Raw genomic sequence first — 13722 nt, forward strand, 5'->3', positions numbered from 1 at the left:
CTGGTGATGGGTAGTAGGGAGGGCACGTATTGCATGGTGCACTGGGTGTTATACGCAACTAATGAAGCATCAAACTTTACATCGGGAATCTGGGGATGTACTGTATGGTGATTAACACAATATAATAAAATAAAATTTAAAAAAAAAAAAAAACCTGAGTCTGCTCTGGGTACTTTCCCATTTTAAAACAACTTGGACATATATTAGTGTTAAGAATAAAAACAGGCCCCAAATTGAGTCCCTTATGTTAAGTTCTACAAAGACTTCATACATAACATACCTATATTTCCAGTATCTCCAGAAATGGAGTTTTCAACCAGTCCATCAGGAATTTCCTGGTCAGCACTGGTGATATAAATCTGCCTGATTAGACTCCCTGACCTTCCCCTAAAGGAGGGTGATCTTGCCAGAAACAAACCTTTGTCTTACTGGTACCTTCCTTGTCCAACACAGTTTCTCCCTATGAAAGTCTCCATTTCCTAGGACTCCTCTGAGCACCTCTTTCATCAGATGGGATGCCACCCGGCTTGTCAATGGATGGATGCAGACAATCAGAAATTTCAACTTACTCGGTTGAAAGCCTGTCCCTTTAATGCTAGCTACATCCAGAAGTAGCTTCTGGTCCACAGTGGCTCTCCTCTCAATCTCCCATTTCATGTTCTGATGTCTTAGGAAAACTCAAAACAAAAACAAAAAGAAAACTCATGATGGCATCAAAACATGCTTTTTGATCCATATTTAATGAAACCAGAACATCTGGAGTCAATTTTTTTAATTATTGAAAAGAACAATAATTGTTCCTAAGGAAGCTTTCTTCTGAGTCAGGAGTCCCTGGAGCATTCCAGCAAATTGACAGACCCTCTAGGGCAAGGACTGTGCTCTTTGTGGGGTCAGGGCAGAACACCCTTCCTTCCCAGGCTCCTTGTGCTGAGTGCCTTCCAGAAGCATGGTGGCCCAGGGACAAGGCACTCACTGTGAGATGCTGTGGGAGGACACGAGCCCTGGAGGAATGGCAGGCAAGGAACTGGCCTGGCGCACTGACAGGGTGCCTGAATCTTCAGTTGGGGTGTCAGGGAGAGTGCGGCAGACACAGGTGGGTGTGGGGGTTGGGTTTGGGGCTCTGAGTTCCCATAACCACTTCGTGTAATGTAAGAAGGTGAGGGGAAGCTCCACCATCGCTGGGAAAATGCTGAGCCTGCTCCAGGGAATTGGGTTGCATGGGTGTGACTTTCCTACAGCTGATACCAGTAAGGACCCAGGAGAACTACTGAGGGTGGGTTTTCCCAAGGCCAGTGAGAATTAGCTTGACTCCCACCTTGTCACAATCTATTTCCTGAGTGATCACACCCCGCACACTAAGTGGTCCACATGCTGCTATTTAAGCATACCTCTGCATCTACGAATGTGGCAAAAAGTCTAAATATTTTGTTTCAAGAAGGAATCCCAGTGTCACAATCACTGTTCTGTTTTTCAAAACAAGTTATTTGTAGGAAAATGACTTGCCCTTCAACTGTTCTTGAGAGGGAAAATTTCAGAGTGAAGAGGATGAAAGCTGGCTTGTGGAAAATAAACAGAGGTACATTTTTGACGTGATATGTCTTACCCATCCATTTCTATGGCTCCTGAGCCACTTGACATTTCTAGAACAAACAATCTATAATTTGTTGCAGGTTAAATCAAAAGGAGCATGGACTCTGGGAAACAAATGGAGGGTTTCAGAAGGGAGGGGGTGGGGGATTGGGCTGGGCCAGTGATGGGTATTAAGGAGGGCATGTATTGCAATGAGCACTCAGGTGTAAGATGCAAACAATGAATCATGGAACACTGCATCAAAAACTAATGATGTACTATATGGTGACTAACACAACAATAAAAAATTAAAAATAAAAATAAAATAAAAGGAAAAACAAAAAAAATAAATAAACAAATAAATAGGAGCCAAGGTTACAAAATATCACTGAAAAGATGCAAAAGTTCTGGGATCTTATGTGAAATACGGTGACTGTAACTACTAAGAGTGACTTGTCTGCCTACAGTATGCTGAAGGAGTAGAGAACAAAGAGAACTCTCTTAGGTGATGGAAGTGATAATGAGTTTGACTGGCAACCATTCCACAATGTACCTGCACATCAAACCATCACGCTGTACATCGTGGATGTATTTATTTTCATTTATCAGTCCTCAGTAAATCTTGAAAAACCATTTTACATAATTATCTGCTAATATAATATTAAAGAGCACTATTAGAAATTGAATTTAGGGGCGCCTGGGTGGCACAGCGGTTAAGCGTCTGCCTTCGGCTCAGGGCGTGATCCCGGCGTTATGGGATCGAGCCCCACATCAGGCTCCTCCGGTATGAGCCTGCTTCTTCCTCTCCCACTCCCCCTGTTTGTGTTCCCTCTCTCGCTGGCTGTCTCTCTGTCAAATAAATAAATAAAATCTTTAAAAAAAAAAGAAATTGAATTTAGTAAGTCCTATTTGTATGAATCTATATGAATGTTTCTCATCATTACGTATATCATGCACTTGTTTTCTGGGTACAGATAAGTCTCCATACTTATTGTCCTCTCTCCATGGACTCATGAACCACCTCTCTGTCATTGTGCGTGTGAAAGGTGCCTCTTCACTGAGAAATTTAAAAAACCATATCGCCATATTACCAGAGTGTTTTCCTGTTATGGTGAATAGGCTGGTGAATCATTTTATATTATATATATATCTACATATGTGTATAATTATATTTTTCTCCTAATAATATTTTTATTATATTATGTTACTCACCATACAGTACATCCCTGGTTTTTGATGTAAAGTTCGGTGATTCATTAGTTGCGATAATACCCAGTGCACCATGCAATACGTGCCCTCCTTACTACACATCACCAGCCTATCCCATTCCCCCACCCTCCTCCCCTCAAACCTCAATTTGTTTTTCAGAGTCCATAGTCTCTCATGCTTCATTCCCCCTTCTGATTACCCCCCCTTCTTTATCCCTTTCTTCACCTATCAATCATCCTAGTTCTTATGTTCCATAGATGAGAGGACCCATATGATAATTGTCTTTCTCTGCTTGACTTATTTCACTTACCATTATCTACTCCAGAGCCAGCCATGTTGCAGCAAATGTTGAGAAATTGTTCTTTTTGATAGCTGAGTACTATTCCATTGTATATATGGACCACAGCTTCTTAATCCAGTCATATGTTGATGGGCATATCAGCTCCTTCCACGATTTAGCTATTGTGGACAATGCTGCTATGAACATTGGGGTGCATATGACCCTTCTCTTCCCTACGTCTGTATCCTTGGGGTAAATACCCAGTAGGGCAATGGCTGGATCATAGGGTAGCTCAATTTTTCACTTTTTAAGGGACCTCCACACTGTTTTCCAGACTGGCTGTACCAACATGCATTCCCACCAACAATGTAGGAGGGATCCCCTTTCTCCACATCCTCTCCAGCAATTGTTGTTTCTTGCCTTGTCAATTTTTGCCATTCTAACTGACATAAGGTAGTATCTTAGTGTGGTTTTGATTTGAATTTCCCTGATGGCTAATGATTTTGAACATTTTTTCATGGATCTGTTAGCCATTTGTATGTCTTCATTGGAAAAGTGTCTGTTTATGTCTTCTGCCCATTTTATGATTTCTTTATTTTTTCCCATGTATTGACTTTGAGAAGTTTTTCAAAATCTTGGATGCCAGTCTTTTATCTGTAGTGTCATTTGCAAATATCTTCTCCCATTCGGTGGGCTTCCTCTTAGTTTTTTTTTTTTTTTTACTGTTTCTTTGGCTGTGCAGAAGCTTTTATCTTGATGACGTCCCACATATTCATTTTATCTTTTGTTTCTCTTGCCTTTGGAGACGTGTCATGAAAAAGGTTGCATTGGCCGGTGCCATAGAGTTTGCTGCCCATGCTCTCCTCTAGGAATTGATGGATTCCTGTCTCACATTGAGGTCTTTCATCAATTTGGAGTTTATCTTTGTGCATGGTGTGAGGCAGTGTTCAAGTTTCATTCCTTTGCATGTAGCTGTCCAATTTTCCGAGCACCATTTATTGAAGAGACTGTCTTTTCTCCACCAGATGTTTTTTCCTGCTTTGCCAAAGATTAGTTGCCCAAAGAGCCGAGGGTCCATTTCTGGGTTTTCTATTCTGTTCCATTGGTCTACGTGTCTTTTCCTTTGCCAGTACCATGCTGTCTTTATGATCACAGCTTTGTAGTACAGCTTGAAATCCGTTATTGTGATGCCCCCAGCTTTGTTTTTCCTTTTCAACAATTCCATGGTGATTCGGGGCCTTTTCTGGTTCCACACAAATTTAAGGGCTGTTTGTTCCAGTTCTTTCAAAAATATCATTGGTATTTTGACCGGGTTAGCACTGAAAGTCTAGATTGCTCTGGGTAGCATAGACTTTTAACTATGTTAATTTTTCCGATCCATGAGCATGAAATGTTTTTTTCCATCTTTTTGTGTCTTCTTCAATGTCTTTCAAGAATGATTTGTAGTTTCTAGAACACAGATCCTTTACATCTCTGGTCTAGTAAATTCCGAGGTAACGTATGATTTTTGGTGCTATTGTAAATGAAATGGATTCCATAATTTCTCTTTCCTCAGTCTCATTGTTCGTGTGTAGAAATGCAACTGATTTCTGAGCATTGATTTTGTATCCTGCCACATTACTGGATTGCTCTATAACTTCTAATAGTTTGGGAGTGCATTCTTTTGGGTTTTCCATGTAGAGTATCATGTCATCTGTGAAGAGAGGCAGTATGACGTCTTCTTTGCTGACCTGGATATATTTATCCCTTTTTGTTGTCTGATTGCTGTTGCAAGGACTTCTAGCATTACGTTGAATAATAATGGTGAGAGCGGGCATCCTTGTCATGTTCCTGATTTAAGGGAAAGGCTTCCATCTTTTCCCCATTGAGAATGATATTTGCTGTAGGCTTTTCATAGATGGTTTTCATGAGATTGAGGAATGTACCCTCTATCCCTACACTCTGAGGGGTTTTAATCAGGAAAGGATGTTGTACTTTGTCAAATGCTCTTTCTCCATGTATTGAGAGTACCATATGATTCTTGGCTTTATATATATAAAATCTATCACACTGCTAGATTTGTGAATGTTGAACCACCCTTGCATCCCAGGGATGAATCCCACTTGGTCATGATGGATAATGCTTTTAATGTACTGTTGAATTCTATTAGCAAGGATCCTGTTGAGAATTTTGGCGTCCAATTTCATTAGTGAAATTGGTCTGTAATTCTCCTTTTTCATGGGGTCTTTGACTGGATTGGGGATCAATCATAGAATAAGTTTGGTAGCTTTCCTTCTATTTCTATTTTCTGAAATAGCTTTAGGAGAATAGGTATTATTTCTTCTTTGAATGCTTGTTAGAATTCCCCAGGATATATATCAGGCCCTGGCGTTTTGTTTTTGGGAAGGATTTTAATCTCTGTTTCAATCTCTTCATAATTATTTGGTCTGTTTAAAAAATCAATTTCTTCCTGTTTCAGTCTTGGTAGTTTATAGGTTTCCAGAAAGCCCTCCATCTCTTCCAGATTTCTTAATTTATTGGCATAAAGCTGTTGATAAAAGTTTCTAATAATTCTTCCAATTTCTTTGGTGATGGTTGTGACCTTTCCCTTTTCATTCATAATTTTATTAATTTGGGTCCTTTCTCTATTCTTTTGGAGAAGTCTTGCCAGTAGTTTGTCAATTTTATTTATTCTTTCAAAGAACCAGCTTCTAGTTATTTTGATCTGCCCTGCTGTGCTCCTGGTTTCTAATTCATTGATCTCTGAACTAATCTTGATCAACTGTTTTCTCATGAATGGACTAGGTCTGTTCCTCTGTTGCTGTTCCAGCTTCTTGAGGTGAGAATACAAAAACTGCATTTTAGATTTTTCTATTCTTTTGAGTGAGGCTTGGATGGCTATGTATTTACCCCTTAGGACTGCCTTTGCAGTGTCCCATAGGTTTTGGACCGTTGTGTTTTCATTCTTGTTGGTCTCCATAAATTGTTTAAATTGTTTTTGATTTCATGGTTTATTGAATCATTATTTTTTTAAGATTTTATTTATTTATGTGACAGAGATACAGCCAAGAGAGAGAGGGCACAGAGCAGGGGAGAGGGAGAGGAAGAAGCAGGCTCCCAGTGGAGGAGCCTGATGTGGGACTCGATCCCAGAATGCCAGGATCACGTCCTGAGCCAAAGGCAGAAGCTTAAGGACTGCAATACCCAGGGGCCTTTTTGAATCATTCTTGAACAAGATGGTTCTTAGTCTCCAAGTGTTTGAGTTTCTTCCTGGTTTTTCCTTGTTGTTGAGTTCCAATTTCAAAGCATTGTGGTCTGAGAATATGCAGGGAATAATTTCAGTCTTTTGGTATCGGTTGAGACCTGTTTGTGACCCAGAAAATTGTCTATTCTTGAGAATGTTCCATGGGCATTAGAACAGAATGAGTATTCTTCTGTTCTGAGGTGTAGTGTTCTGTAAATATCTATGAGGTCCAACTCATCTAGTATGGCATTAAAAGCTCTTCTTTCTTTGTTGATTTTCTGCTTAGGTGATCTATCTATTACTGATAGTGGAGTGTTGAGGTCCCCTACTATTAACGTATTTTTATCTATATGTCTCTTTATTCTGGTTAAGAGTTGGCTTGTGTATCATGCTGCTCCCCTGATGGGGGCATTTATATTTTTAATTGTCATATCCACTTGTTGGATATATCCCTTAAGAATAATATAGTGCCCTTCTGTATCTCTAACTATAGTCTTATTTTAAAATCTAATCTGTCTGATATGAGAATTGCTACCCAGCTTTCTTTTGTGGTCCATTAGGGTGAAAGATGGTATTCCATCCCTTTACTTTCAGTCTGGATGTATCTTTAGGTACAAAATGAGTCTCTTGTAGACAGCAAATGGATGCGTCATGTCTTTTTATCCAATCGGCAACCCTGCGGCGTTTTATGGGAGCATTTAGGCCATTCACATTGAGACTGATTACTGAGGGATATGATTTTAATGTTGCCATGTTGCTGTAAAGTCTTTGTTTCTGTAGATTGTGACTTTCTGTTCTGTATCACTCTTGGGGTCTTTTTACTTTTATAGAACCCCCCTTAATATCTCCTGTAGGGCTGGTTTCGTGGTTACGAAATTGGTCAGTGACTGGCGATTCTGGAATGTCTTTATCTCTCCATCAATTCTGAATGACAGCCTTGCTATGTAAAGGATCCTTGGCTGCATGTTTTTCTCTGAAAGAGCTTTAAAAATGCCCCCTCAACTTTTTCTCTCATTCCAGGTCTTTGTGGACAGGTCTGACATAATTCTGTTACCTTTGCCTTGGTATGTGAGAAATGTTTTGCCCTGGCTGATTTCAATACTGTATCCTTGTATCTAATATTTGTGAATTGCACTATGACGTGACGTGGCATAGGTTTGTCATGGTTGAGCTTGGGAGGGTCCTCCCTGCCTCTTGGACATGAAAGCTTGTTTCATTTCCTGGATTAGGGAAGTTTTCAGCTACAGTTTGTTCAAATATCTCTTCTAGACCTCTGTTTTTCTCCACCCCCTCGGGGATTCTTGGACTTCTGACATTGGAACGTTTCATTGAGTCAGTAATCTCCCATAACCTACATTCTTGAGATTGGATTTTTTTTGAGCCAAGTTTCTGTTTTAGCTTTCTTTTCTACTAACCCATCCTCCAATTCGCTGATACGTTCTTCTGCCTCATTCATCCTGGCCGTCAGAGCCTCTAGTTTTGACTGCATTTGATTCATAGCATTTTTAATTTCTCCCAGTCGCTCTCATTTCTGCCCTTAGAGATTCTATATTCTTGTTAATATTTTTGTTAAATTTTTTTTCAAGTCTACACATCATCTTAACCATTGTTACTCTGAACTCCATTTCTTACAATTCAGTTGTACCCATATCCATTAGTTCTGTGGCAGAGGCCACAGACTCATTGTCTTTCTTTGCTGGGGGATGGGGGGATTTCTCCTTCTCATCATTCTGATGAGGAGAGGTTGCGGAATTGGCCAGAGCCCAAATTATTGACCAGGAACCAGGCAGTGTGCACTTGTTTTATAGGGACATTAGTGATGTGGGCTCTTGATTTTTCAGCCTGCCTTCTGGGGGAGGGGCTTGTTGCACCAATACTTGGGCAACCCTGTTTGGGTAGAGTCTCCCTGTCCCCTGTGAGCAGGGATGGGGATAGGCACACTGAGCCAGTATTTCCAGGCTATTGTTCTCTGGCAGCATTCCCTGACAGTTTGTTGTGCCTCTTCTGAGAGTCAGAGCAGCAGTAGCCAAATCTCAGCCTCTGTCTCAGAACAGAAGGATCACAGACCATTCGCCACTGGCCCCTCTGGCCACTTTAACTCTGTTTCTGTTTGTGCTGCTTAACCCTGCAGTATCCCTGGATGTGCACCCCTCAGCCGGTATCCCACCCTCACTTCCCGGGCCAGCGCATCTCTGTCCTTTGTGTTTCTAACACCACCAGCTGCCAGCCACCCCTGTGTGCTCTGGAGCTCCATCTCAGTGTGGCTCCTGCACTCTGGAGCCCTGGTTTTCAGTCTGGCTGCTCGAGATCCTCACTCAGGGTCTCAGTCTGCTCTCTCGAGGGTGCCGGCCCCTGAGTCAGCCTGCTTCCCAGTGCAGGTGGTTAGCGCTTCCTGGGTTTGAACGTGGCAGCTCCCTCCCCTTTCCATTTATCTTCTGATATCTGTGCGTAGCTCCACAGCTGCCGGCTTCATACCTCAGTCCTCAGCGCTGGAGATGTTCATTTGTAGAGATCCAGATGTATCTTCCTGTGTCTCAGGCTGATTCCATGGATGTTCAGGATGGTCTGGTACCTATCCAGCTCTACTCAGGGGACCAGCTGAGAAAGGGGACCCCTACTCCTCCACCATCCTAACTCCTCCTGTGTATAGTTATTTTTAACGGAATGTTTTAGATAACCCCAAAAATAGAAGATGTGTATCTTGGTAAGAAATAAACACTCAGTTGTACACATTTTTTGACCTGTTTGAGAAAATTATTCACAAGAAGAGAAGTGACCACACACAGAATTAATGGAATACTTGAAATTTTTAGGACAAAATTAGATGGTTGCCATGTTTCAAAGTCAGCATGACTCATGGTATGGAATCCTAAATACATATGCCCATCACAGCTGATTCACTTGACATTTCTATATGTGTGTGAGAGAGAGACAGAGGAATGAAAATTTTCTGAATATTTTCCTTGAGGGGTGGGTGCTGGGGACAGCCAGAGGCAGGTGAAAAGGTCCCATGACACCTCCTCAGAACAGCCCACTACCAAAGGACTTTTCAATCTAATGGAGGTCAGTGTCATCTTCTGACCTATGGGTCCCTATGGAAACAGAAGACAGTGTGAAGCCCCTCTTCCCTGTCACTCTTTCTCAGCTTAGCCACTCAAAGCCCACTTTTAAGGTCTCCTGGGATCCTCTTCCCTCAACCCCCTTCACTCCTCAGTCTTTCCTACCACCAGTGACCCAGCTGTACCATGACAATGACCTTCTTCATGATGATCGGTCCACCTCAGGGCAGAGCTCAAGGCCCAGGTCCTGCTGGGAAAGTTGTGTTGAGTAGTGGATCCCAGGGAGCCAACTCCTTTTTTTTAATAATTTTTTTTTATTATGTTATGTGAATCACCATACAGTACATTCGTAGTTTTTGATGTAAAGTTCCATGATTCATTAATTGCGTATAACACCCAGGGCACCATGCAATATGTGCCCTCCTTAATACCCATCACCGGCCTATCCCAATCCCCCACACCCCTCCCCTATGAAGCCCTCAGTTTGTTTCCGAGAGTCTGTAGTCTCTCATGGTTCATTTCCCCTTCTGTTTACCCCCCCTTCCTTCTTCCCTTTCTTCTCCTACTGATCTTCCTACTTCTTAGGTTCCATAAATGAGTGAAACCATATGATAATTGTCTTTCTATGCTTGACTTATTTCACTTAGCATTATCTCCTCCACTCCCCCATCCATGCTGCTGCAAATGATGTGAAATCATTCTTTCTGATGGCTAAGTAATATTCCACTGTATGTATGGATCACATCTTAAACCAGTCATCTGTTGAAGGGCATCTCGGCTCCTTCCACAATTTAGCTATTGTGGACAAAGCTGCTATGAACATTGGGGTGCATATGGCCCTTCTCTTCACTACGTCTGTATCTCTGGGGTAAATACCCAGTAGTGCAATTGCTGGATCATACGGTAACTCAATTTTTAACTTTTTAAGGGACCTCCACACTGTTTACCAGAGTAGCTGTACCAACTTGCATTCCCACCAACAATGTAAGAGGGATCCAATTTCTCCACATCCTCTCCAACATTTGTGGTTTCCTGCCTTGTCCATTTTGCCATTCTAACTGGCATAAGGTGGTATCTCAATGTGGTTTTGATTTGAATTACCCTGATGGCTAATAATTTTAACAACTTTTCATGTGTCTGTTAGCCATTTGTACGTCTTCATTGGAAAAGTTTCTGTTCGTATCTTCTGCCCATTTTTTTATTTGATTATTTGTTTCTCGTGTATTGAGTTTGAGAAGTTCTTTGCAGATCCTGGATACTAATCTTTTATCTGTAGTATGATTTACAAATATCTTCTCCCAATCCGTGGGCTACCTCTTAGTTTTCTTGACTGTTTCCTTGGCTGTGCAGAAGCTTTTTATCTTGATGAAGTCCCACAAGCTCATTTTTTCTTTTGTTTCTTTTGCCTTCTCAACAAGATCCTAGCTAATAGGATCCAACAGTACATTAAAAGGATTATCCATCACGACCATGTGGGATTCATTCTGGGATGCAAGGGCGGTTCAACATTCACAAAACGATCAGTGTGATAGATCATATCAACAAGAAAAGAGTGAAGAACCATATGATGCTCTCAATAGATGCAGAAAAAGCATTTGACAAAATACAGCATACTTTCCTGACTAAAATATTTCAGAGTGTAGGGATAGAGGGTATATTCTCAATTTCATAAAAACCATCTATGAAAAGCCTACAGCAAATATCATTCTCAATGGGGAAAAGCTGGAAGCCTTTCCCTTAAGATCAGGAACACGACAAGAATGTCCACTCTCACCATTACTATTCAACGTAGTACTAGTAGTCCTTGCAACAGCAATCAGACAACAAAAAAGGATAGAAGGTATCCAAATTGGCAAATAAGAAATCAAACTGTCTCTTTGCAGATTATATGATACTCTAATAGAAAGTCCAAAAGACTCCACCCCCAAACTACTAGAATTTATAGAGCAATTGAGTATGTGGCGGGATGCAAAAACAATGCTCAGAAATCAGTTGCATTTCTATACACGAACAAAGACTGAAGAAAGAGAAATTGGGGATCCATTCCATTTACAATATCACCAAAAATCATTCGTTATTTTGTAATTTACTTCACCAGAGACGTAAAGGATCTATATTCTAGAAACTACAAATCACTCTTGAAAGACATTGAAGAAGACACAAAAAGATGAAAAAATATTCCATGCTTATGGATCCAAGAATAAACATAGTTAAAATGTCTATGCTACCCAGAGCAATTTACACTTTCAATGCCATCCTGTTCAAAATACCAATGACATTCTTCAAAGTACTGGAACAAACGGCCCTTAAGTTTTGTGGAACCAGAAAAGACCCCGAATCACCAAGAATTGTTGAAAAGAAAAAACAAAGCTGGGGGCGTCACGTTGCCAGATTCCAAGCTATACTATAAAAGCTAAGATCACAAGAACAGCATGGTGCTGGCACAAAAACAGACACACAGACCAATGGAACAAAATAGAAAACCCAGCAATGGACCCTTGGCTCTTTGGGCAACTAACTAATCTTTGACAAAGCAGGAAAAAAACATCCAGTGGAAAAAACACAGTGTCTTCAATAAATGGTGCTGGGAAAATTGGACAGCTACATGCAAAAGGATTAAACTTGACCACTCTCTCACACCATACACAAAGATCAACTCCAAATGGATGAAAGACCTCGATGTGAGGCAAGAATCCATCAAAATCCTAGAGAAGAACATAGGCTGCAACCTGTTTGACATCGGCCACAGCAACTTTTTTCATGACACATCTCCAAAGGCAAGGGAGCCAACTTCTGTCTGGGGCAGGGCAGGAGGGATCCCACCTATTATTTTTTTTTTAGATTTTGTTTATTTATTTGTCAGAGAGAGAGAGCAGAAGCAGGGGGAGCAGCAGGCAGAGGGAGAAGCAGGCTCCCCATCAAGCAGGAAACCTGATGGGTGACTTGATCCCAGAACCCTGGAATCATGACCTGAGCTAGGGGCAGATGCTTAACTGACTGAGCCACCCAGGCATCCTGAGATCTCTCCCTTTTTTGAGGAGCCAGTGGTGAAAATGCCAATGACCAGGATGGGCCAGCCCCTCCCCCAGGCAGGCTGTTAACATTGCCTTTCACACACCATGCAAGGTGAACCATGACCAGCAGAGGGCATGGTGGGCATGTATCTGAGCCACATGGGTGAGCTCAGAGCTGGGGACCCAGTACCTGGCAGCTTGACTGGTGCCCTCTCCTCAGGGCTGCCTGAGTGTGGCCTCAGCAGTTGCTTCTTCCCAGGGCTTTCCCCAGGGCTGAAGCCAACCCCTATCATCCTCAGTGTGTGCTGTGAGCTGATCTGCAGCATCAGGTCTGAGGGAGGGGCTGAGCAGTCACTGAATGGAGCCCATTTGCATGGACAGCCCCTCCTATGGCAGAAGGTGGAGGAGAAAAGGAGGCCTGGGGCAGCCCAGCCCACTGTGGGGACCAGGGTCTGTGTCACCATGGCCTGGACTCTTATTCTCCTTGTGCTCCTGTCTCACCGTGCAGGTAGGGAGGGACCTTGGGGACACAGGGTAGACCTCTAGTAGGTGTCAGCCTCTCTGGCTGAGACCCTAGGAAACCTTACCCTGGCCCCTGCTCCATCACCCATGAGTGTCTCTGTTTGCAGGCTCCCTGTCCCAACCTGTGCTGACCCAGCCACCCTCCCTCTCTGCATCCCCTGGAGCATCAGCCAGACTCACCTGCACCCTGAGCAGTGGCTTCAGTGTTGGCAGCTACTACATGTACTGGTACCAACAGAAGCCAGGGAGCCCTCCCAGGTATATCCTGTGCCACAAGTCAGGTGCAGATAAGCACCAGGGCTCTGGGATCCCCAGTCGCTTCTCCGGGTCCAAAGATGCCTCGGCCAATGAGTGGTTTCTGCTCATCTCTGGGCTGCAGCCTGAGGACGAGGCTGACTATTACTGTGCTCTATATCATTACATTGGAAATGACTATCATTACTCACGGTGTCTCAGATAACGAGGAAGTGAGACAAAAACCCGTGGGTCACCAGACCTTGTCTCCAAGCCTCTTTTATTGAGAAGCTTTTGTGGAGCTTCCTGTGGAGGAGAGTCCTCCGTGGTGAGACCTGTCTTTGAGGAAGGAGTGACACACAGATTATGCTGTTGCCTGAGACAGGATGGGTGTCCCAGGAGCTCACCTGGGTGAGGGAATAGAGCCGAACTGCTCATGCCCCCATGGTCTGGAGAACATTAATAAGAATAGATACTTTTAAAGGAAAAACCTGAGTTGTTTGTTTTTTTGTTTTTGTTTTCTTATTTATTGTATACTACTGTATCACCTCTACTACTGTCAGGGAGCAAGAATGTCCTCTCCCCTCAAAGATTTTTCTACCTGGACTAGGA

General features: G+C 42.5%; 1 protein-coding gene across 1 annotated transcript; it reads left to right on the forward strand.

Moving 5' to 3' along the window:
• Positions 1-12735: 12735 nt before the first annotated feature.
• On the forward strand, positions 12736-13336 carry LOC100468389 (probable non-functional immunoglobulin lambda variable 5-48). The gene is made up of 2 exons (XM_002931191.3): positions 12736-12862; positions 12984-13336. Exons 1-2 carry the CDS (start codon positions 12817-12819, stop codon positions 13334-13336), a joined length of 399 nt encoding a protein of 132 aa, XP_002931237.1. The 5' UTR covers positions 12736-12816.
• The last annotated feature ends 386 nt before the right edge of the window (positions 13337-13722 follow it).

This window comes from Ailuropoda melanoleuca, unplaced genomic scaffold (genome assembly GCF_002007445.2).
Source record: "Ailuropoda melanoleuca isolate Jingjing unplaced genomic scaffold, ASM200744v2 unplaced-scaffold2250, whole genome shotgun sequence".
NCBI classification, from domain to species: domain Eukaryota; kingdom Metazoa; phylum Chordata; class Mammalia; order Carnivora; family Ursidae; genus Ailuropoda; species Ailuropoda melanoleuca.

What these genes read in the sequence shown, in the direction of transcription:
- LOC100468389 (XM_002931191.3), top strand. Translation starts at nt 12,817, where the DNA reads ATGGCCTGGACTCTTATTCTCCTTGTGCTCCTGTCTCACCGTGCAG. An exon ending in GCTCCTGTCTCACCGTGCAG is followed by an intron (nt 12,863 to 12,983) that starts GTAGGGAGGGAC and finishes CTCTGTTTGCAG; the next exon opens with GCTCCCTGTCCCAACCTGTG.